The sequence below is a fragment of the Ahaetulla prasina genome, chromosome 1 (assembly GCF_028640845.1).
Source record: "Ahaetulla prasina isolate Xishuangbanna chromosome 1, ASM2864084v1, whole genome shotgun sequence".
In the NCBI taxonomy this organism is placed as follows: Eukaryota; Metazoa; Chordata; class Lepidosauria; order Squamata; family Colubridae; genus Ahaetulla; species Ahaetulla prasina.
In genome coordinates, this window is record NC_080539.1 from 6416407 (window position 1) to 6442265 (window position 25859).

Below are 25859 nucleotides of genomic sequence, written 5' to 3' on the forward strand. Positions count from 1 at the left end.
TTTTTATTTTTCTGGAATGTTCATCTAGGTCAGAAATTAATCGTAATTATTGAAAGTTGCCCTGAGTAAGCAAGCCTTGCTTACACCAATAATACAGACAAAAAACAAAAACACAAACACAAAACCCTGCCCTTTGGGCAGAAGCAATCAGATCATGTAAACTGGCTGATGGTTTTGTAAACTTTTTTCACCTTTTAATAAAGATACACTATCAACACCAGCACATAATTCAAAAGGGCACTTTTTTACACATTGTTCGTCTAATGATGTCTGGGGTACCTTGGTACCAAACATAGGAACAATCACCCAACAGGTAAAAAAATATAAACGAAGAGGTACGCGGCCTCGTTCATCACCTCCCGCTGGGAAGTTTCTTTCTGAAATATTCAGCGATGTACCCATGGATTTAATGTTCTTTTGGACAAATCTGTAGGGAAAGAACAGAGTCTGTCTTAAGCATGAAAGAAAGCCCCCGTTTTCTCGCAAAAAAAGAAAAGTGCAGGCAGCCCACTTTAATTCATAAGCACTATGGACAAGAAATATAGGTAGTCCTTGACTTACGACCACAATTCGAGCCCAATGGGACTTTTTGCCGGCTTGCCACCGCTGTTAAGGGAATCCCGGCAGCTGTTAAATCAGTAACCCGGTTGTTAAGTGAATCTGGCGTCCCCATTGATTTTGCTTAGTCGTGAGGGTCGCAAAAGGGGAATCACGTGACCCTGGAATGCTGCGACCGTCATAAATACGAGTCTGTTGCCAAGCATTTGAATTTTGATCATGTGACCATGGGGATGCTGCCACGGATGAGTGAAAAACCAGTTGCAAGTAATTTTTTTCACTTCGGAAGGTCACTAAATGAACTATTGTAAGTCGAGGACTACCTGTAATGTGTTTTATAGCAAAGGTCCCCAACCCCTAGTTCGTCGCATGCCAGCAATTGGGCCGCGCAAAGAAACCAAGCCCCATCTGTGAGATACAGGCAGCATGCAAAACCGTTCTCCATGGAACCGGTCAATGGTGCCCAAAAGGCTGCGGGCCGCTGTTTTATAGCAGAGGTCTCCAATCTTGGCAACTTTACGACTTGTGGACTTCTGCTCCCAGAATTCCTCAGCCAGCTTTGCTGGCTGAGGGATTCTGGGAGCTGAAGTCCACAAGTCGTAAAGTTGCCAGGGTTGGAGACCCCTGCTTTGCTGGCTGAGGGATTCTGGGAGCTGAAGTCCACAAGTCGTAAAGTTGCCAGGGTTGGAGACCCCTGCTTTGCTGGCTGAGGGATTCTGGGAGCTGAAGTCCACAAGTCGTAAAGTTGCCAGGGTTGGAAACCCCTACTTTGCTGGCTGAGGGATTCTGGGAGCTGAAGTCCACAAGTCGTAAAGTTGCCAGGGTTGGAGACCCCTGCTTTGCTGACTGAGGAATTCTGGGAGTTGGAAGTCCACAAATCTTAAAGTTACCAAGGTTGGAGACCCCTGTTTTATAGGACATGCAAAAAAAAACCCCTCCGACTGGAAGTCCAATGATCTTTATGGAAGACGTTAAGAGGCAGAAGAAACTAGCATCCGCTATTGGCTGCTTAAAAAGAAAGTAAGTTAAAAAAAACCCACCAGGTTGTAAAACGGTTGTAAAGAATTACCTGTTCTGTCAAACCATCTATCACTTCAGGAGTCTGGTACATTAAGTGCTGCATCGCAAGCTGTTCTTCTTCAGACAGAGAAGAGATCTAGGGGGAAGAAAATGGGAATTGATTTCACTTATTTGTTTATATCCTTCCTTTATTATTTTTATAAATAACGCAAAGCAGCAAACATACATTAATGCCCCTCCTTCCTCCTATTTTTTCCCACTGTTAAGAACTGCGTGAGATAGGTTGGGGTGAGAGAGAGGGACTGGGCCAAAATCACCCAGCCGCATTTCGTGCCTAAAGCGGGACTAGAACTCACAGTCTCCTGGTGATTGGCCGAAAGTCACCCAGCCGGCTTTCATGCCTAAGGTGGGACAAGAACTCACCGTCTCCTGGTGATTGGCTGAAAGTCACCCAGTTGACTTATATATCTGAGGCGGGACTAGAACTCACCGTCTCCTGGTGATTGGCCGAAAGTCACCCAGTTGACTTTTATGTCTAAGGTGAGACTAGAACTCACAGTCTCCTGGTGATTGGCCCAAAGTCACCCAGTTGACTTTTATGTCTAAGGTGAGACTAGAACTCACAGTCTCCTGGTGATTGGCCCAAAGTCACCCAGTTGACTTTTATGTCTAAGGTGGGACTAGAACTCACAGTCTCCTGGTGATTGGCCCAAAGTCACCCAGTTGACTTTTATGTCTAAGGTGGGACTAGAACTCACCGTCTCCTGGTGATTGGCCCAAAGTCACCCAGTTGACTTTTATGTCTAAGGTGGGACTAGAACTCACAGTCTCCTGGTGATTGGCCGAAAGTCTCCCAACCAGCTTTCATGCCTAAGGTGGGACTAGAACTCACAGTCTCCTGGTGATTGGCCCAAAGTCACCCAGTTGACTTTTATGTCTAAGGTGGGACTAGAACTCACAGTCTCCTGGTGATTGGCTGAAAGTCACCCAGTTGACTTTTATATCTGAGGCGGGACTAGAACTCACAGTCTCCCGGTGATTGGCCCAAAGTCACCCAACCAGCTTTCTTGCCTAATCTAATCTCAATGAAACTTTGCAACGAACTGATAGAGGCTTTTAATTCCCAATGCATGTTTGCTTTTTATCGTTTTTATACTAACGTTTTTAGACATACATGTAAGTAAACGGGGAAAACATTAAAGGAAAGGTTAATATATCTGCCAATGTTGGCCACGGGTAAATTGCTTCTGACATTCCTTGCTTGATTTTAAACCGTAAAGAGTTCATAAAGAACAATTACTGTGTCCACACAGTAAGGTAATTAAAACATGACAAAGGAATCATAAATTGTTAATGGGCCTCTGTGGCTCAGACTGCTAAGACAGTCTGTTATTAACAGCAGCTGCTTGCAATTACTGCAGGTTCAAGCCCCACCAGGCCCAAGGTTGACTCAGCCTTCCATCCTTTATAAGGGAGGTAAAATGAGGACCCAGATTGTTGGGGGCAATAAGTTGACTTTGTATATAATATACAAATGGATGAAGACTATTGCTTGACATAATGTAATCCGCCCTGAGTCTTCGGAAAAGGGCGGGATATAAATGCAAATTTAAAAAAAAAAAAGCCGCAACCACTAAGCCAAACAAACCAGTTATGTCTTAAGGATAACCGTGTTTCCCTGTCAGATTTGATCTGACTGAGCTTGTTCTATGAACGCAGCAGTTAATTAGAATGTATGGTTTAGCGTATTGCCCTTAGGCTAATTGGCTCAGCCGATTACTCAAAAGACCTGCCCAAAGGCAGTTTTGGAGTCGGTGGAATCCCTTATAGCCCTCTATAGGCTCTTATTTGAGATGTGGGGTCCTTGGTGCTCTCTGAGCTTGGTGGTTTTCTCGCAGACGTTTCATGACCCAACTAGGTAACATCATCAGAGCTAGCAAGGAGTGGGGTTTGCTCGCTCTTTGTATACAAGTGTCTTGCCCTGTCAGTGTTGATGGGAGTGCCTCCGGGTACTCTTCAAGGGGAGCCCCATGTAGAGAGCATTGCAGTAGTCCAGGCGAGAAGTGACGAGGGCATGAGTGACCATGCATAGGGAATCCCGGTCTAGGAAGGGGCGCAACTGGCGAACCAGGCGAACCTGGTAAAAAGCTCTCCTGGAGACGGTCGCCAAATGATCTTCAAAAGACAACCGTCCATCCAGGGAAGGCTTATTTTAGCGCATGTGCTCAAAAGCCCGATTGGGCTTATTATCAAGGGATGTCTTATTTTCGGGGAAACAGGGTAGCACTGACGATGATGCTACCTAGACGGGTAATCAAACGTCTGTAAGAAAACAACCAAACTGAGCGAGCACCAAGGACTCCACAGTTCAACCCCGAGCTACAAATATTCTCTTCGACTGGCATTACTTGAGATGTGGTCCTATCTCACCAAACCTCTGGTTGATGATGAACAACGCTGGCCTGAGGCATGCTGATCCCTAGAAAGTTTTTCTGCTGCTCACCCAATAGATTCAAATGGGATCTGGAACACAGTCGCAACTGTTCTAAAGAAAGAGAAGCTAAAATCTTGACCAGAGCGTTACCTGTTGTGTCTTCGCCCCCAAGCTGGGCCTCCTGCCAGAAAGTGACTTGGAAAGTGAGGGGGAAGGGCTGTCAGGACTTACCTTGGGAGCACCGGCTTCCCTGGCTCAGCTCCAGGAGCCAGAGGCAGGCCAGGTGGAGGAGATAACGAGGCCTCCGTCCCCTGACTCTTCCCCCCCCCAAGGCCATGCCTCCAGATCCGGCTGATGGCAATCAGGCCTGGCTGGACCCTAGGTTTCATAGGCAGGAGAGGCGGGAACAACAGAAGCAGGGGTGGGGCAGGCCTAGGAAGTGCTGAGTCATGGAGCCACACCCCACAGGATATAAAGGCAGCAAGAGCTGCTGTGCCTCTTCGTAGCAGGCAAATTAACTGATTAACTAAGAGCTGAAGTTTGTTCCTGGGTGATTCATCGGCGTCGAGGGAGATAACAGAGAGACTTGGCATATGCTCGCTATTTTGCTGCCAGGGCTGATAGTGCCGGCTAATTAAGCCATCACTCGGACGGAGGCGAAGGAGGACAGAACACTTACCTCTGTACCGCTGTGCTCCTGTATTTCCTGGACCAACTTCACTGTTTTCGCCAAAGTGGCCCGGATAGCACGCATGGACTCTCGCCGCTCGGCGGAAATCTTCTCCAGCTGTTCGCACAAGGTTTTGTAACGCAATTTCACTACCGAAAGCTGCTGTATCAGGACCAGAGGGTTTTCCTGTTTCCAAAGCAAGCAATCCGGAGCAGAATAAGAAAGGAAAGGCCAAAAGCATCAAGCACATCATTAACAAACCCGTATATTGAGCCAAGGTACAGTGAAGAATCCATTACCATGATGGTGAACCGCTGGCACGCATAGCCATATCAGTGGGCACGCCAGCTCAGCTCCGGCGCGCACGCCCACTCCAGCCAGCTGATTTTTGGGCCTTTTTCTTTCTCACCGGGCTCCAGATCCTCTCTGTGCATCTAGGGAGGGCGAAAACAGTCTTTCTCAGGCCCTCTGGAGGCTCAAAACGGTCCGTTTCCCAAGTTCCGGTTGGACAGGAAGTGAGGTTTTTTGCTGTCCCCAGCCTCCAGAGACTCCAAGAGAGGCTCTGGAGGCTGGGGACAGCAAGAAATGTCACTTCCTGTCCAACCGGAAGTTGGGAAACAGGCTGTTTTGTGCTCCGGAGGGCCTCTGAGAGGGTGGAGAAGGCTGTTTTCGCCCTCCCCAGATACTTAGAGAGGATCTGGAGCCAGGTGAGAAAGAAAAATGGGCCTACTGGGCCATTGCGTGCCAGGAGTGGGGTGGGGGGTTGCGTGCACAAGGGTGGGGCACATAAAATTATGGGTGTGGGCATGCGCGCGTGCAAACCTTTTCCCTCCCCACAATCCTGGCACGCGATGGCAAAAAGGTTAGCCATCATTGATCTATTACCTTATGTCAGTGATGGCGAACCTTTCCGGCACCGAGTGGCCCAAACTGGAACGTGCGTGCATGTGAGTGCGCCGGAAACGTGAAGACTAGCTAGCCAGCTAGTCTTCGGGTTTCCAGCTCGCGCATTCACACCAGCCAGCTGGTCTTCACGCACACCAGAGCACCGGAAACCCGAAGATTAGCTGGCTGGCGGATGCGTGCCTGTTTTTCGGCCGTTTTCCAGGCTGTGTTCAGGCTGCTTTTGAGACTGTTTTCAGGCTGTTTTGGGGATTGTTTTCACGTGCTCTGGTGTCCGCAAAGACCGGCTGGCCAGCGCGCATGTGTGCCAGAAACTAGAAGAGCAGCTAGCGATGGCACACGTGCCCACAGAGAGGGTTCTACATGCCACCTCTGGCATGCATGCCATAGGTTCGCCATCATGACCTTATCTCTATGGAGATTCTCAGTCATCCAAGTTATGGTTGTCCCAAAAGTGGTTTTCTCTTCCCTCCCCCCCCCCACCGCCCAAGATGCAACTGGACTTTCTGGTTTTTCTCTGAAAGACGTTTCGCTTCTCATCCAAGAAACTTTGTTGTGCCTCGTCCTCCTCAGCCGGGCCCCTCCCGTCTCTTCCCGGGCCTGTTATCAGACTCCGAGTCTGATAATGAAGATGAACGGCCTGTCATGCCTCCAGCCCCCGGCCCTGGCCCCATGCCCGGAAAGGAGTCAAGGAGTGAAAACAGAAATCCAATACAGCTCACTCATACTGTGTGTGTTCCTTCGACCGCAGCCATCAGAGCAGGAAGTCAGCCAAGTGGTGCAATTACCCGGACCTGCTCCCTCTGACCCCTCCCTTGCCCAGATGCCGGCAGTAGAGATAGCTGAAGACAAGTCAGAGTGGGAGGACCCTCGCTTCCGGAGATCTGAGAGGTGACACCAGCAGAAGGAAGGATGGGGCAGGCCTGGATAAATGCCGAGTCATGGAGCCACACCCCACAGCCTAGATAAAGGACCTGCTTTTGGCATTCGAACCTTGAGTCAAGCAAAGTCTCATCTAGTTTGCTGAAGTCACAACTTGGACTCCTGCCTGCCCTGAGAAATCTGAAAGGAATTTGGCAAAGCTGCAGAGGCTTCGTGACCACGCTTGATACAGACTTCCCGGACCCGGTCGTCAGAGGGGGAGTGGGATACGACAAGCTTTTTCGAGCTAAAGAAGCTTCTTGGATGAGAAGCAAAATACCTTCAAAGACAAACCAGAAAACCCAGTTGCTTCTTGAAAAAAGAACGCACCTTCGGGACGCGAAGAATCATCAAGAAGGTGATGGAAAATAGAACAAGTGACTTCTTCACAATGCCCCAAATTGACACCAAGCCGTATACAAGGCGGGAATTTGTTTTGCGGCTCATTCAATGCTGTTGTCAATCAGTTTGACTGGACAATTTTAAGATCGGATATTAGGATTAGGGAGACAGACTCTCGAATCTATTCTGACTGTAACTACAGAGTGCAGAAAGCTTGTTTGGATCCAAATATTTTTTTTGCAAACCTCAGTTGTGTTGGTTGGCTCAAGGAAGAAAAAAAAAAAAAGCTACCTGCTTCCATCTCCAAAATGTTAATCAGTAGCTTCTACGTTAATAAGTACTTCTATAAAGTTTAGGTAGCCATTGGAAAATTATTAGGTCTTTCGGTTATAGTCTTAAAAGAACCGACCGAGCAATTTTCTGAGAGTAAAGATAGGCAAGTAAAACAAACTTTAAATTTGTATGTGTTGTGGTCCACCAGCAGCCTGCGGAGCTGGCAATGGAGTCGGATAGCAGTGAGGCTGAGGAAGAGCGTGGGCCAGTCCTGGAGGCTGGGGAAGGCCCGGATGAGGGCTCTGTGTCGGAGGCAGAGGTGAGGCCAGGGCCATCGGGGAGTGAGGTGCGGACTCCAGAGCCTCCAGAGGCTGACAGTAGTGAGGCAGAGGAACAGGAGGAGCCTGTTCCTAAAGCACGCATGAGAAGAGCTGCCAGAAGGCAAGAGCAGCTCAAGCAAAGAGGACGGACTCGGGAGTAGGGCCAAGAGATGATTGGCTCCTCCCATAAGGCTTAAAAGACCAGCAACGGTGTTTGGGCTCTTTACCGGAAAACAATGTTGATAGCTTTGTCTTGTTGCATTTGTATCGGTGTCTTCTAAACTTTTGCCAAGAAAGGCCGTTGGCAGTTTGCCTAATTGGACCAAGGTTGGTGATAGGACTGAGGGATTGTGTTGGGGGGAATGAAGTCAGAATGAAGTAATTCACAGCTGTTCGAATAAAGTTTGTTTGTTTTTACACTGACTGAGTTTCCTACTACCTATTTGGGCCTGGGTCACAACAGTATGCATATATAAGATATAATCATAAGCTCCCAAAATTGTCTGTTTAAGATACAAGCAAAATTATAATGGCTATGTGGTTCTTGGCGCTCTGTGGCTTGTTTCCCTATAGATGTTTCATTGCCAAACTAGGTAATATTAACAATGCTACAGGGGAGTGGGGTTTATTCTGTTTAACTGCCAAAAAGAAAACAACACTCCCACTAACACTGATGCTGCTGCCTAGTTTGGTAATTAAATGTCTGCAAGAAAGCAACCAGGCTCAGAGCGTACCAACGACCCCACAATCCTTTTCCTCCTCTACTCTGCAAGCCTCTCCTTTTACTACTAATGATGTTACCTGGGTAATGAAACATCTGCAAGGAAACATCCAGGCTCAGCAAGCACGAAGGACCCTACAGTTCAATCCTGAGCTACAAATATTCCATTGGTTATAATGGCTTTAATAGCATAATTCAAGTCATAGGTTTGTTCTGGCTTGATAAGAGGCAATCTGACAACTGGAGTTTGTAGAACATGGTTTATGGACCCTGCAACCCCAAACAACTGCGCTTATTCAATAAAACGTGATCTGTTCTGACCTAGGCTTCCTTAGAAAGTAAACAGCACAACCTTAGCCCCGGCAAGCCTCTTTAATTCAAATGGCTGCGAATTATTGTCATTCCCAGTCTGAAAGGCTTCTCAAACAGTCTGTCAGGGGAGTGTTCACAAACACCCACCTTATCTCCCTTGGAATGCTGCCAGAGAACTAATTGCCAAATGCAGGACAAGGCCAAACTTAGCACAGTCAAACAGAGCTTTTCCAGAGCTTTTACCGACCAGATGAATTAATTGCTTCCTGCAAAAGCTCACGTCCCCGTTCGCTTCTCTTTTATGTCTTATGGGAGGGGCCAATCATCTCCAAGCCTTACTCCCAAGTCGACCCTGTTTCCTTAATTGTTCCTGCCTCTTGGCAGCTCTGCGCATACACACACTGGGAACAGAGTCCCACTGTTCTTCTGCCTCACTGATGTCAGATTCCGGAGGCAGCAAAGAACTACCAGATGGCCTTGGCCCCCTCTCTGCCTCCGATTCAGAGCCATTGTTTGAGCTTTCTCCAGTCTCCAGGACTGGCCCATGTTCCTCCCCAACCTCCTCACTGTCCGACTCTGCTGCCAGCTCTGCTGGCCGCTGGCAAGCCACAACGTGATCACGCTTAAGAACCTAAGAAAATATTTCTCAGAGAATGTCAGCAATGCTTTCAGGCATAAGCCTAAGGACGGTACCTCTTGGGCGAGTCCGTTAGGGAGCCGTTTCATCATCTCAAACTCCAACGTTGTCTGGATGTAATCCAGATCAGATTCGGCCTTCTGGAACTAAGACATAAAATGATCACACCCGATTAATACGATATACAGAGTGAGAAGGCCTCCACCAAATGTCTTTGGTTACGAATTGGGGGAGGGAAGATGGCATAACATCACCTTTTAAAGGAGACAGGCAGCATAATAAATAATAAAATACATACATATATACATAAATAAATAAACAGAAAGGGAGGGAAAGAGAGAAAGAAAGAGGGATGGAGGGAGGTAGAGAGAAAGAAAGGAGGGAGGGAAGGAAGGAAGGAAGGAAGGAAGGAAGGAAGGAAGGAAGGAAGGAAGGAAGGAAGGAAGGAAGGAAGACACTGAATTATAACCATATCTTTCCACATTGATGGCATCTCACCCTCTCTTAAGGAGAATACAGGCAATCCTTGAATTACAACCATTCGTTCAGCGACCAAAGTTACAATGGCACTGAAAACGAACGGGACTTGCAACCAACCAGTCCTCGCACCTTGAATTCCTGCTGTCGTTAAATTAGTAACACGGTTGTTAAAAAGATCCGGCTTCCCCCTTGACTTGTCAGAAAATTGCAAAAGGATAGCATTGCATGATCCCCAGGACACGGCAACCGTCATAAATAGGAGCCAAGCATCCGAATTTTGATTACCTGACCGTTGGGGATGCTGCAACGGTTGTTAAGTGTGAAAAACGGCCACAAGTCACTTTTTTCAGGGCTGTTTAAGTGATCGTCGACTAGGACTCCAAGGTCCGACTGTTTTTGAGGCATCTTTCGCCTCATATGTACTCGTAATTTTGGTTTTTCCTGCCCAGGTGTAAAAACCTTGCTTTTCTCCACATTAAACTACAGATCATTTGCCGACCGTCTCCAGGAGAGCTTTTTATCAGGTTCGCCTGATCCGCCAGTTGCGTCCCTTCCTGGACCGGGATGCCTTATGCACAGTCACTCATGCTCTCGTTACCTCTCGCCTGGACTACTGCAATGCTCTCTACATGGGGCTCCCCTTGAAGAGCACCCGGAGACTTCAGCTAGTTCAGAACGCGGCTGCGCGGGTTATTGAGGGAGTGGTTCGGAGCTCCCACATAACACCTATCCTGCGCAGACTGCACTGGCTACCTGTTGTTTTCCGGGTGCGCTTCAAGGTATTGGTTACCACCTTTAAAGCGCTCCATGGCTTAGGACCGGCTACCTACGGGACCGCCTACTGCCGGCCCCTATCTCCCATCGTCCGGTACGTCCCCACAGAGAGGGACCCCTCAGGGTGCCGCCAGCCAAACAGTGTCGACTGGCGGCCCCCAGGGGGAGGGCCTTCTCTGTGGGGGCTCCGACCCTGTGGAACGAACTTCCCCTCGGACTTCGACAATTACCTGACCTTAGGACCTTTCGCCGCGAACTTAAAACTTATTTATTTCGCATGGCTGGACTAGCTTGATTTTTATCTTTGAATTTTAATTGGATTTGATGGGTTTTTAAAGTTTTGTAATTTTATGGGGGAGTCTGTTATTTTAACATTTGGGCAAATTTAAATTAGTTTTTTAAGGGATGTTTTTAACTATTGTGTGTATCTGTATTTTATCTGCCTGTTCACCGCCCTGAGTCCTTCGGGAGAAGGGCGGTATACAAATTAAAATATTCATTCATTCAAATATTCATTCATTCATGTTCTTGGATATAGGGCCCAGTCTTCAACTTACATACTAGGGCAGTGATGGCTAATCTTTTTGCCGTCGCATGCCAAAAGCGGAGGGACCGCGAGGGGGGGGGGGTCACACGCATGCGTGGCCACACCCATAATTCAATGCGCTCCGCCCCCCGCGATTGCGCGCGGGACACCCCCCCCCCGCTTTTTGCACAGTGGGCCCGGTAGGCCCATTTTTCGCCCTTCCCAAGCTCCAGAGACTTTCTTGGAGCCTGCGGAGGGCGAAAACAGCCTTCCCCACCCCACCCAGAGGCCCTCCGGAGGCCGGAAACAGCATGTTTCCCACCTTATGGTGGGCCCGGAAGGCCTGAAAATCAGCTGGCTGGCACGCGCATGCGCGCTGGAGGTGAGCTAGGGCAACGCTCACGTGCCCACAGATATGGCTCCATAGGTTCGCCTATAGGTGCCATAGGTTCGCCATCACGGCACGAGGGCATTTAAAACCCATAAAATAAACTAATTTTTTCCCCTTGTCTGAGTTTCTTTTCCCCTCGTTTCAACTGACTCCACGCTCCCGCGTTTAATTTTTCTGCAGATGCACGATCGCAAAGACGTCCATAAATAAGTACGTTGTTTTTAAGGTAATGCTTTTCATGGCTATTGCATTTACTTCAATGGCCATACCTCACTTTAATGACACCTTAAGGACCGATTTCGATCAAAACATCCAGTTACGACGTGAATAAATATTGTGGCGTACGGCGTGCAAATGGCATTCGGCAAACACAAGCTAAGGAGGCAGGATTCCCTGAGGGTACAGTAGTCAGGCTGGTTTTGAAGATGATGAATTTTGGTCATTTTGTCCGAGCTACAGAATATGTGGCACCTGTAGGAAACGAAATCAGGCAGGGCAAATTGGCAGCGGGATCACTTCCTGACATCTACAGGTAGTCCTCGACTTACAACAGTTCATTTAGTGACCGTTCGAAGTTACAACGGCGCCGTAAAAAGTGATTTATGATCATTTTTTTTCACACTTACCACCATTGCAGCATCCCCACGGTCACGTGGTCAAAATTCAGTCCCTTGGGAACTGACTCACATTTATGACCATTTATGGTCTCGTGACCCCCTTTTCCAACCCAGATTCGCTTAACAACCGTGTTACTAATTGAACAATTGCTATGGAAGGGTTTAATTTAGCTCTGCCTGGTAAGGTTTAGCTCTGCCTGGTAAGGCCTGTTATTAAGAACACAAAGCCTGCAATTACTGCAGGTTCGAGCCCGGCCCAAGGTTGACTCAGCCTTCCATCCTTTATAAGGTAGGTAAAATGAGGACCCAGATTGTTGGGGGGGCAATAAGTTGACTTTGTAAATATATACAAATAGAATGAGACTATTGCCCTATACATTGTAAGCCGCCCTGAGTCTTCGGAGAAGGGCGGGGTATAAATGTAAACAAACAAAAAAAAAAAATTGCTGTTATTAGAACACAGCAGCCTGCAATTACTGCAGGTTCAAGCCCGGCCTGAGGTTGACTCAGCCTTCCATCCTTTATAAGGTAGGTAAAATAAGGACCCAGATTGTTGGGGGGGCAATAAGTTGACTTTGTAAAATATACAAATAGAATGAGACTATTGCCTTATACACTGTAAGCTGCTCTGAGTCTTCGGAGAAGGGCGGGATATAAATGTAAATAAAAAAAAAACGCCTGCGGCAAGAGAGGGACAAAACTCCAAATTTAACAAACGTCTCGCTTAGCCCCCGAAATGTCGGGTTCAATTGTGGTCATAAGTCGAGGACTACTTGTATATAAAGCAGCATTTGGAGACAAGACAGGTGTCATAGATCGACGGATTAAGGTTTAGGATTAGGATTAAGATTAGACCAGGCCTTGTCAACAGAAGGTGGGCCTTTTAAAGAGAGACAAATTCTGTCCTTCGGCTCGTTGGTGGAGTCGTGGTTAAGGCACCAGGCTAGAAACCAGAAGACGGTGAGTTCTAGTCCCGCTTCAGGCATGAAAGCCAGCTGGGTGACCTCAGCCAGTCCTTCTTCCAACTACCCACTTCACAGGGTTGTTGTTGTGGTGGTGCAGATAACAGAAGGAGGAAAGAGTTGTTATGTGTGTTCGTTACCTTGAGTTATTATACAAAAAAACAATAAAGGCAGGATTAAAAAAAACCTAGCAAATAAATAAAGTTAAATAAACGGTGAGCAAATTGCAGGAATTATCAATTGGACCCAACCAATCTCATCGAGGAAAAACCTTTGGACTGCCACAGCAGGCAGTTTCAGAAACTGGCTGAAGCAACTTCTCCTTCTCCCAGCTACCCATTCAGCCAAACGGATCTACTGACCAGAACTTTTCTTTTTATGCTTTGACCAGCTTTGCGACAAGTCACGTGAGAGCCCAGATCCTTTGGAGACCAAACTGCTCCCTAACCGGCCACGGAGGGTTGGAGAAACGTGGAACGATACCACGTGGGCCGCCGTTGCGGGTTCTGCCGGCAAGTGCTTTGACAATACTATTGCACTGCTAGCTGGCAAGTACAGTAGTGCAATGAAGTCAGAGCCCCCGTCAGCAGGAAAAGGCTTGGAGAAAATGGAATTAACGGAGTCGGAAGGGACCTTGGCGGTCAAGCAGGAGACCTTACACCATTCTGGACAAATGATTGTCTGGTCTCTTCTTAAACCCCCCCCAGGGTGGGGGTCCTTGGTGCTCTCAGAGCTTTCTTGTTTTCTTGCAGACGTTTCATGACCCAACTAGGTAACATCATCAGTGTTAGGAGGAGGAAGGAGGAGAAGAATTGTGGGGCCCTTGGTGCTCTCTGAGCTTAGTTGTTTTCTTGCAGACGTTTCAGGACCCAAATAAGTTGTTCATCCCAAAAGTGCTTTTTCGGGGGGCAACTGGATTTTCTTGTTTTTCTTTTTTGAAGATATTTTGCTTCTCATCCAAGAAGCTTCTCCAGCCCTGACAGTAAAATGGGGAATGGAAGGATTTATATTCGTTGCAGGAATATAATTCTTTCCTTCCTTCCCTCTCCTTCCTTCCTCCCTCCTTCCCTCTCTGGAAGCGCAGGGGTTAGAATGCAGTATTGCAGGCTAACTCTGCCCACAGCCAGGAGTTCGATCCTGACCAGCTCAAGGATGACTCAGCCTTCCATCCTTCTGAAGTTGGTAAAATGAGGACCCAGATTGTCCGGGGGCAAGAGGCTGTCTCTGTAAAACTGCTTAGAGAGGGCTGTCAAGCACTGTAAAGCGGTATATAAGTCTAAGTGCTATTGCTATTTTGCTTCCTTCCTTCCTTCCCTCTCCTTTCTTCCTTCCTTCCCTCCTTCTCTCTCCTTCCTTCCTCCCTCCCTCTCTGGAAGCGCAGAGGTTAGAATCAGTGGTGGGATTCAAATAATTTAACAACCGGTTCTCTGCCCTAATAATTTCTCCCAACAACCAATTTGCCAAACTGCTCAGAAAGTTAACAACCGGTTCGCCTGAAGTAGTGCGAGACTGGTTGAATCCTACCACTGGTTAGAATGCAGTATTGCAGGCTAACTCTGCCCACAGCCAGGAGTTCGATCCTGACCAGCTCAAGGATGATTCAGCCTTCCATCCTTCTGAGGTGGGTAAAAGGAGGACCCAAATTTGTCGGGATCTGATTCTGTAAAACCGCTCAGAGAGGGCTGTGAAGCACTGTAAAGCGGTATATAAGTCTAAATGCTATTGCTATTGGTAAAAGTAGGAGATAAAACCTTTTTATCTTAAAACCTTAAAACCTTTTTGTTCCGCCGTGCGCCGTGCAGGTCTGGCCTAACGCAATCTTTTAAATGTGGGGATTTTTATGTGGGTTTTATGATAGTTTTAACTATTATGGCCAAATTTTAGAATCAGTTTTTAAAAATGTTTTAATTTTTATTTGTTGTTTTATCCTGGCTGTAAACTGCCCTGAGTCCTTTGGGAGAAGGGCGGTATAGAAATCAAATAAATAAATAAATAAATAAATAAATAAGCACAGTCCTCCTTGGGCCTGGCACGAGAGACAGATGGGGTGGAAACGTGTGTGCAGACCCACGGACGAGATGAAAAGAACGCAGGCGCTACAAGGGGGGGGGGAAGTTGCATTCCTGCAGGTCGGGCTTCCCAACCCGATTGGCCAACGGCCTCTCAAGGGGAAGAGCTGCTTCTGAATAATCAGGGAAATTGGTTCTTGTTTTTCAGACAAAAGTATTTGGCAAAATAGGAGGCTCTTTACAGGCAAAGGACGCATGGATTCGCCGAGAGGAAAGTTCGGTGGACTTGTACCGTAGGCCAAAGCGCACTTGTGTTTTAAGGTTTCCGTGGCAAAACTCAACCAAAAAAAAAAAAGGCAGAGGGGACAATGGGATTTTCCATTACTTTTTTTAAGCCATCGTGCAGCCTCCCAAATCTTTACGATAGCAGGATTTCCCTGCACGCTGTGGGTTTTTAGCTGACTGAGCATTACCGGCCAATGCCCTTTTAACATTGCACTGCTTTTCGTGCATGCTCACTAGTAGTACAACATAAAAAGGGCAGTGGACGGACACCTCTCACCATCCAGAGAACAGAAAAAAGACAGAATGACAAGAGTTGGACGGGACCCTGGAGGTCTTCTAGTCCAGCCCCCTTGCTCAGGCAGGAGACCGTATAACATTTCAGGCCAATGGCTGTCCGGTCTCTTCTTGAAAACCTCCGCAACTTTCTGGTGGCAAGCTGTTCCACTGGTTAAATCGTCCTCACTGTTAGGAAGTTTCTCCTTAATTCCAGATTGCTTCTCTGCTTGATGGGTTTCCATCCGTTGCTTCTTGTTCTTTGGAGAATTGGTTGACCTCTGTTCTTTTGAAGCAGCCCCATTAATATTGGAAGACTGCTATCATGTCACCTCTGGTCCTTCTTTTCTCTAGACTGAGTTAGAAACCGTGGGACCGGCAGCGGGCCATAGCGGGCCAGAAACTGGGCTGCACAAACAAGCAAAGCCCCATCCGCAGGATGCAGGCAGCACCCAAAACTATAACCCCTCCTGTCCATGGAACCTGTTGTGCCTCGTCCTCCCTCCTCTCCTCAGCCGGGCCCCTCCCATCTCGGGCCTGTTATCAGACTCCAAGTCTAATAATGAAGATGAACGGCCTGTCATGTCTCCAGCCCCCGCCCCATGCCCGGAGAGGATGTCAGGAGTGAACAGACAAGCCCGATAAACTTCACTCCTACAGCATGTGAGCAGGAAGCCAGCCACGTGCTGGAATTACTGACAGTAGATCCAGCTGAAAAGAATTCAAAGTGGGAGGATCCTCACTTCCGGAGATCTGAGAGGCGACGCAGCAGAAGGAAGGGAGGGGCAGGCCTGGATAAATGCTGAGTCATGGAGCCACACCCCACAGCCTATATAAAGGACCTGCTTTTGGCATTCCAACCTTGAGTCAAGCAAAGTCTCATCTAGTTTGCTGATATCGGACCCTATCGCTGACGTCACAACTTGGACTCCTGCCTGCCCTGATAAACCTCGGAGGAATTTGGCAAGCTGCAGAGGCTTCATTGCCATGTTTGATATGGACTTCCTTGACCCGGTCGTTGGAGTGGGAGACGACAGAACCAGTCTGTGGTGCTCAAAAGGTTTGAGGGATACTCAGGGGTTGGCTTCAAAAATTTTAGCCAGGGGTTCTCTGCCCGGTTGCTGGGTGAGCATGGCCATGGTGGGTGTGGCCTAGTCGGCCTCCTGCACCGCGGCCGGTGGGGACGGGACTGGACGTTTGTGCCCTTCCCGGGCTCTGGAGGCTTTCCATGAGCTTCCAGGAGCGCAAAAACGGCCTTCCAAGGCTCCGGAGGCTGGAAACGCCCCCAAATTTCCAGTAGGCCTGTTTTTTGCCCTCCCCTAGCCTCCGTGCGTGCCCTGCACTTACCTGCATCCAAAACGGGGCGCGTGGGGACTCCTGGGAGGGGAGGGGCAGGGTGGGTGGGGCCAGCCAGGAGCGGGATTTGGGGGTTCTCCAAACTGCACAGAATCTTAGCTAGAGGTTCCGCCAAATCCCTGAGAACCCCCAGCAGCCCACTCCTGCCCTTGGTCCATCTTTTCTCTAGACCAGGGGTTAGGAACCATGGGACTGGCAGTTCTAGATTAGCCATAACCAATTCTGTTCTAGATTAAAGGTAAAGGTTCCCCTCGCACATACGTGCTAGTCGTTCCCGACTCTAGGGGGCGGTGCTCATCTCTGTTTCAAAGCCGAAGAGCCAGCGCTGTCCGAAGACATCTCCGTGGTCATGTGGCCGGCATGACTCAACACCAAAGGCGCACGGAACGCCCTTGCCTTCCCACCAAAGGTGGTCCCTATTTTTCTACTTGCAGTTTTTACGTGCTTTCGAACTGCTAGGTTGGCAGAAGCTGGGACAAGTAATGGGATCTCACCCCATTACGCAGTACTAGGGATTCGAATCACTGAACTGCCGATCTTTCGATTGAAAAACTCAACGTCTTAGCCCCTGAGCCACCGCGTCCCCTAGATTAGCCATCACCAATTCTTCATAACAAGACAAGTTCAAGAGACCATTCCAAAAAAAAAAGGGGGAGGGGGGAGGAGGAAAAAAAATAAAGTCAGGAAATCCTTGGCATACCCATCTAGTCGCCCACTGTCATTTGGGAGATGGTTGGCATCAAAGTTTAATAAATACGTAATGAATAAATAAATAATGAACGAATAAAACTTAGGAGGACAAAAAAGCTTTGAAAGCATTAAAAGCCTCAGAAGAGGCTCAGTAATGAGTGTGGGAATTAAAAGCAAAATCCAATTTGGGGTCCCATTGAGAAGTGGCAGATATATTCCCATTGTGCCCAGAGAGAGAAATATCTGACTCTACCTAGGATTGAACTCACGACCTCCTGATTGTGAGGCAAGAGCTCTATCTCTAGGCTATGCACCACTCAGTGAAGGGAATCACTCATCATCTTTTAATGACCCCATAATCTCTTGCTGGGTGGGGTCCTGGGCAACTAATGGAGCTGAGTGTTTACTGGCCGGATGTCTTTCCTGTCTCCAGTGCAGAGTTCTATTCAGCAGATATGGTGCCCAGAGAGAGAAATAACTGCCTTTACCTAGGATCAAACTCACAGCCTCCTGATTGTGAGGCGAGAGCTCCACCTCTTGGCCACCGCACCACTCACGTGCTTTGCAGCATCCCCGTGATCAAAATCGGATGCTGGGCAACTGTCTCACATTTATGACGGGTTGCAGCGTCCCGGGGGACACGTGATTGCCCTTTTGCGACCTTCTGACAAGCAATGTCCACGGGGAAGCTAGGTTCACTTAACAACCGTGGTTACTAATTTCTCAGCTGCAGTGATTCACTTAAGAACTGTGGCAAGAAAAGTCGTAACACGGGGCAAAAAGCAGTGGTGGGTTTCAACCGGTGTTACCACCGGTTGGTTTCGCGCACATGCTTCGCGCGCATTGCCCCAGCTCAGCTCCACCGCGCATGCACGTGTGCTTCCTGTCGGCCAGCTGGTCTTTGGGTCTCTGATGCGCAAACGTGGGGGCCCGGGGCGCATGTGCATCGCATTTTGGGGTTTTGCGCGCGCATGCACGCGCTTTGAGCACTCAGTCTGGAAAAGGTTAACCATCACTGTCCTATACTGTCCAGGCTCTCTTGGTAGAACACACAGAGGAAGCAAGATCCAGCTGTGATTTGGAGAAGGATCCTCTCACTCACACACAGAGGCATACACACATTTCCCACACTTTTCTGGGCTATAAAATTAAAATTTAGAGGTATTCACCTTCCGTCCAAGCAGCCTTTGAGTCCAAACACTCAAAACCCCTTTAAAACTGCGGTCACCAACTGATGGTCCGTGGACCGCTGGTGGTCCATGAGAAAATTTTGGTGGTCCGCAGAAAAATTATTTGCATTTTCTATATTGCACTAAATCAGGGGTCTTCAAACTACGGCCCCTGGGACAGATACGTGCAATGAACGTTTGCGTTGCTGCAGAGAATCTCCCCCTTCGGGGTCTTCTTGTGTAGGTCAGAGGGGGGCAGAAATTCCAACTTGGGGTCTGCTTCAGCCTCCTGGTGCAGGGCTTTGGGCAAAGGCTGGAGGGAAGTGCCGCTGGTGGCGAAGAGCTGGAGGGCCTCGTTCCAGTGGGACTGCCTCATGGCCTGGAACTGGCTGACCATCTCAGCCCACTGAGCCTCCAGGCGCCGGTACCTGGTCTTGCACTCCCGCAGGTCTTCCCTCTACTTGGAAAGCCTATGCTCCTAGTCCTCAGTGAGGTGCTCTGCTGAGCCTCTTTCTCGGTCAGATCCAATTTGAACTGAGCTGTTTTGCCAACTCTTTCTCGTGGTGGCTGCTTAGCTCCAACAACTGCTTCCTGTTGGGGCCCTAAGGAACCCGGGTGGGCAGGAGAGGAGGGGCGGGGAGGGGAGGGGTGAGTAGAGGCCAGCGAGGCACCCCTCGACATGAGGGACATCGAGTTGGCCACGCCCACCCAGTCACATGACCGCAGCCACGCCCACCCAGCCGATCATTAGGCAGATCATATTAGTGGTCCCTGGATTTAAAATTATGAATTTAGTGGTCCCTGAGGTCCAAAAGGTTGGTGACCTCTGCTTCAAAACCTTTGTCCCAAATGGCCAAGGTCCAGGAAAACTCACCAGCAAGGGAGGCTTACCTGGGCCAGGCCGATTGGTCAGGTTAGCTTGGGAGTCCCATCTGGGGTGCCAAATTGTTGGAAGAAATGTCCATCTGGGTTCAGTTCCAAGCGGGGGAAAAAGAGGCTGGAAACATGGTGGCTGTTTGGAAAGGTGTTTTTTTTAACACAGGACCTCAAACCATGTGGTCCTGTCCACCGTTAAACCAAACAGCCGCCATGTTTCCAGCGTCTTTCTCCCCACTTGGAACTGAACCCAGATGGATATTTCTTTCAACAGGAGCAAGATCCAAAGGAATTATCTCCCATTTTTGCTTCATTCATTAGGATGAAAAAGCACACACTGTTAAGTTTTGTACAACAGTGTTTGTCAGTTCACAACTCCAGGGCAAAGAGTAAGAATAATTCCCATAGATTCTAGTGGTAAAACTATATACATGTTTTTGTGTACATGTGTTTGTGTGTATGTAAAATATTAAATATTAACTTTCTATTGCTGAACAAAGGGACGCGGTGGCTCAGGGGCTAGGACGTTGAGCTTGTCGATCGAAAGGTCGGCAGCTCAGCGATTCGAATCCCTAGTGCTGCCGTGTAACGGGGTGAGCTCCCGTTACTTGTCCCACCTTCTGCCAACCTAGCAGTTTCGAAAGCAGGTAAAAATGCAAGTAGAAAAAATAGGGACCACCTTTGGTGGGAAGGCAACAGCGTTCCGTGCGCCTTTGGCATTGAGTCATGCCGGCCACATGACCATGGAGACGTCTTCGGACAGCGCTGGCTCTTCGGCTTTGAAATGGAGATGAGCACCGCCCCCTAGAGTCGGGAACGACTAGCACGTATGTGCGAGGGGAACCTTTCCCTTTCCCTTATTGCTGAACAATATTCATTATTTAAATCAGTGGTAGTCAACCTGGTCCCTACCGCCCAGTAGTGGGATTTCCAGCTTTCACGGCAGGCGGTAGGGGTTTTGTCCGACACTGAAGCACTTCCCTTTTTTTTAATTTAATTGACTTTTTAAAAAAATTTCATAGCATTATTTAAAAATATTTTCATTAGGTTTTCCTAAAATTCCCTGTGACAATTTAAATTTCTGAAAATATACTAGTTGTATCGCCCGCGCATAAGTTTAGTTCGCGATACGTAAGTGAAACTAAATGGCGCTAGAGTGCGACCGCAAACAAAAGAGCCTCGTCCCAGAATAGCTCGCGCATCTCCCCCCCCACACCACCCAGCTTTAACAGACAAGCAGAGCTGGTAACCAGCACGGCCCCCCCCCCAAACCCAATCCACGATGCGCGAGAGGCATGCGCAGACTACGATACACTTTATCACTTTATAAATCACCATTACTGTGGAACCGGTGGGTTCTAACCGGTGGGTGATTAGAAAATTTTACTACTAACAGAGATACAAAAGTGGGCGATAGGTATAAAAAGGTTGACTACCCCTGATTTAAATGGATACAATACTGGACTTACAACAGTTTGTTTAGTGACCATTCAAAGTTACAATGGCTCTGAAAAATGTGACTTACGACTGTTTTTCACAGTTTATGACCTTTGCAGCATTTCCCCCATGATCACGTGATCAAAATCCAGACACTTGGCAGCTGACTCATATTTATGACACTTGCAGTGTCTTGGAGTCACGTGATCCCCCTTTTGTGACCTTCTTACAAGGAAAGTAGGGGGGGAGCCAGGTTCGCTTAGTGACATGATTCACTTAACAACTGCCATGATTCATTTAACAACTGTGGCAAAAGTCGTAAAATGGGGGAATGCTCTCTGAACAAATGTCTCACATAACAATAAAAATGTTGGGCTCAATTGTGGTCGTAAGTTGAGGACTACCTGCAATACAACCATTCCAACACAACCGTACAGAAAACTGAAATATTGGCACATTCAGGCCATTTATTCTTCCCTCACTTTTCTCTGTTTTCTTCCATTAATCTATTTTTAAAATATATTTATATATTTGATATACCAAGTCTTCTTTCTGAGCAGCTTTTTTCTAGACCTACTTTTAACAGATTAACAGGGTTGGAAGGGACCTTGTAGGTCATCTAGTCCAATCCTCCCGCCTCCCCGCCCAAGCAGGAGACCCTACACCATTTCTGACAGATGGCAGTCCAGTCTTGGTTGATTGTCAGAAAATTCCTCCTTATTTCCAGGTTGAATCTTTTCTTGTTCAGTTTCCATCCATTGTTACTTGTTTGGCCTTCAGGTCCTTTGGAGAATAGCTTGACCCCCTCTTCTCCGTCACAGCCCCTCAAGTATTGGAAGATGCTATCCTGTCTCCCCTGGTCCTTCTCTTCACTAGACTAGCCAGGCCCAATTCCTGCAACCGTTCATTGTATGTTTTAGCCTCCAGTGCCTTAATCATCTTGGTTGCTCTTCTCTGCACTTTTTCTAGAGTCTCCACATCTTTTTTTATAGTGTGGTGACCAAAACTGGATGCAGTACTCTAGGTGTGGTCTTACTAGGGCTTTATTGAGTGGTATTAGTACCTCACTTGATGTTGATTGTATCCCTCTGTTAATGCAACTTAGAATTGCGTTGGCTTTTTTGGTTGGCGCTGCAAACCGTTGGCTCATATTTAGCTGGTTGTCCACTAAGACTCCAAGATCCCTCTCACAGTCACTGCTATTAAGCCTGGTTTCCCCTGTTTATGTGTGTACTTTTGGTTTTTCTTACCTAAGTCTAAAACGTTCCTTTTCTCTACACTGAACTTCATTCCCTAAACGCGGATTCCTTCATTGGCTTCTTCCCAATTGCCACATTGGCCTTTCTCAAAGATGCTCAAGCAGCATGTAGGGTTCCCTTACTATTTATGTATTGCCTTTATTGTTTTTATAACTAACTCAAGACAGGAAACATACCAAATACTCCTGCCTCCTCCTATTTTCCCCACAACAACCCTGTGAGGTGGGTTGAGCCAAGAGAGAGGGAGTGGCCCCAAATCACTCAGCCAGCTTTTACGCCCAAGACAGAACTAGAACTCACCATCTCCTGCTGATTGGCCCACTCAGTCAATTTTTACGCAGAGCTTAGAAATCAGTCTCCTACTGACTTCCCAAAAGTCACCCACAGCTGATTTTCATGACTAAGGCAGGACTAGAACTCACCATCTCCTGGCGATTGGCCCAGTCGCCCAACCGGCTTTCCTGTCTAAGGCGCAACTAGAACTCACTGTCTCCTGGTTTCTAGCCTGGTGCCTTAAGCACTAGAGCAAACTGGCTCTCATTGCCATTTAGCCTCATAATAATTGAGCAATGCCAATTAGGATGAGGAAAAAAAAAAGGTTCGTAGCTGAAAATGGCACTGAATACAGGATGCCGTGCAACACCCTGAATTTATTTTCAGTTCTCTTATGGGTAGACATGTGCTACCTCTGCAGAAAAAACCATGGCTACCAACCTGCCTTCCATTGAGCACCTGTATACTGCACGAGTCAAAAAGAGGGCTGTGAGAATATTTACAGACCACTCACATCCTGGACACAAACTGTTTCAACTCCTACCCTCAAAACGACGCTATAGGGGCACTGCACACCAGAAGGACACAAGGACAGTTTCTTCCCAAACGCCATCACTCTGCTAAACCACTAATTCCCACAACACTGTCAAACTACTTACTAAATCTGCACTACTATTAATCTTCTCATCATTCCCATCACCCATCTCCTTCCACTTATGACTGTAACTTTGTTGCTTGTATCCTTACGATTTATATTGATTTTGTTTCCTGATTGCTTATTTGTTCCCTGTGACTATCATTAAGTGTGGTACCTTATGACTCTTGACGAACGTAGCTTGTCTTTTTATATACACTGAGAGCAAATGCACCAAGACAAATTCCTCATGTGTCAAATCACACTTGGCCAATAAAGAATTCTATTCTATTCTATTTCTCAAGCTGGTGCTTTCCAGATCTGCTACATTGCAAGAGGAATCAACCACAGGTAGCATTTTGTAGGGGCAGAGGATAGGGCCGTGGTGGCTCAGGCTGTAAGATAGCCTGTTATTAAAACACAGCTGCCTGCAATTACTGCAGGTTCTAGTCCCACCAGGCCCAAGGTTGACTCAACCTTCCATCCTTTATAAGGTAGGTAAAATGAGGACCCATATTTTGGGGGGGGCAATAAGTTGACTTTGTAAATATACAAATAGAATGAGACTATTGCCTTACACATTGTAAGCCGCCCTGAGTCTTCGGAGAAGGGCGGGATATAATATATAAATAAAAATAAAAAATAAAAAATAGGATTTAGAGGCCAGCCAGCCCCTCCAGAGGACAACTGGATAAGGAAAAATAGGAAATAAATAAGGAAAAAAAAGGAAATAAATAACCTTTCAGATAACAAAACAAATCAATAATTTGCACCGGTACTTCAATATAGGAGGTCCTCGACTTACGACCATTTGAGCCCAATATTTTTGCTGCTTAGCGAAAACAGGTGTTAAACGACTTTTGTCCCTTTTTATGACCTTTCCTGGCAGTGGTTCAGTTAGCTACACGGTTGTTCAGCGAATCGGGCTTCCCAATTGATGGTTTGTCAAAAGGTGGCCAAAAAAAAAGGTGATCCTAAACACAGCGACCGTCATAAATATGAGCCAGTCGTATCAAGCGGCTGAATTTTTGACTACGTGGCCACGGGGTTACCGCACCAGTCATACGTTTGAAAAATGGTTTTTCATGCCATTGTACTTTCCAACGGTCACTAAATGAGCTGTCATTAGACTGGTGCGGTAGTCTAGAGGCGGAGCTCTTGCCTCACAATCAGGAGGCCGCGAGTTCGATCCTAAGTAGAGGCAGATATTTCTCTCTCTCTGTGCACAATGGGAATATATCTGCCGAATAAAACTCCGCACCGGCGACAGGAAGGGCATCCGGCCAGTAAATCACTCAGCTCTTCAGTTGCCCAGACTCCATCCCGCAAGGGATTTATGGGGTCATTAAAAGATGATGAGTGATTCCCTTCACTGAGTGGTGCATAGCCTAGAGGTGGAGCTCTTGCCTCACAGTCAGGAGGCCGCAAGTTCGATCCTAAGTAGAGGCAGATATTTCTCTCTCTCTGGGCACAATGGGAATATATCTGCCGAACAAAACTCCGCACCGGCGGCAGGAAGGGCATCCGGCCAGTAAATCACTCAGCTCCATTCAGTTGCCCAGACTCCACCCTGCAAGGGATTATGGGGTCATTAAAAGATGATGATGATGATGACTAAACGAAGTGTCTTTAAGTTGAGGACTATCTATTTTTTTCCCCCCCAAATGCCATTTATCATCCAGTTCCATGGACTTTCTCTTCCCAACCTTTTTCATTTTTTCCTTCAGGCCATCATACAAGCCACGCCTACACGCAGTATTGGCCACGCCCCCGCGGGAATCGAGCTGGGGGAAGAAATGGACCAGCCCGAGAAGCCACGCCCACCGACGGACCACGCCCCCCCTCGAGCAAGACGGCAGAAAGAAACGCAGCGAGCCCACACAACGCCCCCCCCCCTTTTTGGGGTGAATAATGGGCGCGTCCAGATCTATTCTAGGGTTTCCCCCCCCTCCCGTCCAGGCGTGAGGAATGGTTGAATCCGGCGGGGAGGGGGAGGGGGGGAGGTTTTCTTACATTCCTTCCCTCCTCCGCGGCTTTTCCACCCCTTTTGTTTCCTTCCGTTCGTTTAGGCCGCTCTTCGGGAGGCCGCTTCGGTCCTCAAGGGAACGGCGGCTCCGTTCTGCGGGGGTGGCGGCCCGGGCCAGCGGTCCCGAGACTTACCATGGTCTCGAGCGTAGTAACCGCCGTCTCCATGTTGAATAGTTGACATTCCTCAGGCGGTGGCATTCTCCCCTCCCCTGGCGGGACCGCCCCCTTTCTTTGCTGAGCGGAAGATACGGCGGTCCCTATTGGTCGGTTGTCATCCCATCCTCTTCCTCATTGGCCTCTCCCGAGGGCGTCCTGACACCTATTGGACAACGCCTGGGATAACGCCCCAAGATGCAACCACAGCTCCGATTGTGTGGCTTGGAAGCTAACGCCCTTTCCTATTGGTGGGTTAATAGCGAAGCGAGCTGGGAGAAAATTGAACCTGGAGACCGGATTGGTTGGTGGGCGTCAGCGTGCGGCGCTTCATTGGCCCTCGGCGTAGCTTTTAATTTTCAAAGGAGGGCCTGGCTCCTTTCCCTCCGCCTCCCCTTTCGTTGGCCCCACCTTCCTCTCCGATTTTTAATTCTGATTGGCTCGGGTTGGAAAACCGGGAAAAGGCGATTCGCTGAAAGGCCGGTCAATCAGAAGGACTTTGAATGCCATTGAAGTTTGAGGCGGATGGAACGTTGGCTCAGCCTTGCTGCGCTGT

The 25859-nt window shown here is 48.1% G+C and overlaps 1 protein-coding gene across 1 annotated transcript; it reads right to left on the bottom strand.

The window, feature by feature from the left end:
• Positions 1–25403, bottom strand: SKA2 (spindle and kinetochore associated complex subunit 2). Its single transcript, XM_058164090.1, has 5 exons — positions 25283–25403; positions 9168–9257; positions 4692–4868; positions 1628–1714; positions 1–427 (listed from the first exon to the last, which is right to left on the bottom strand). Exons 1-5 carry the CDS (start codon positions 25346–25348, stop codon positions 407–409), a joined length of 441 nt encoding a protein of 146 aa, XP_058020073.1. The 5' UTR covers positions 25349–25403; the 3' UTR covers positions 1–406.
• Between the last annotated feature and the right edge of the window lie 456 nt (positions 25404–25859).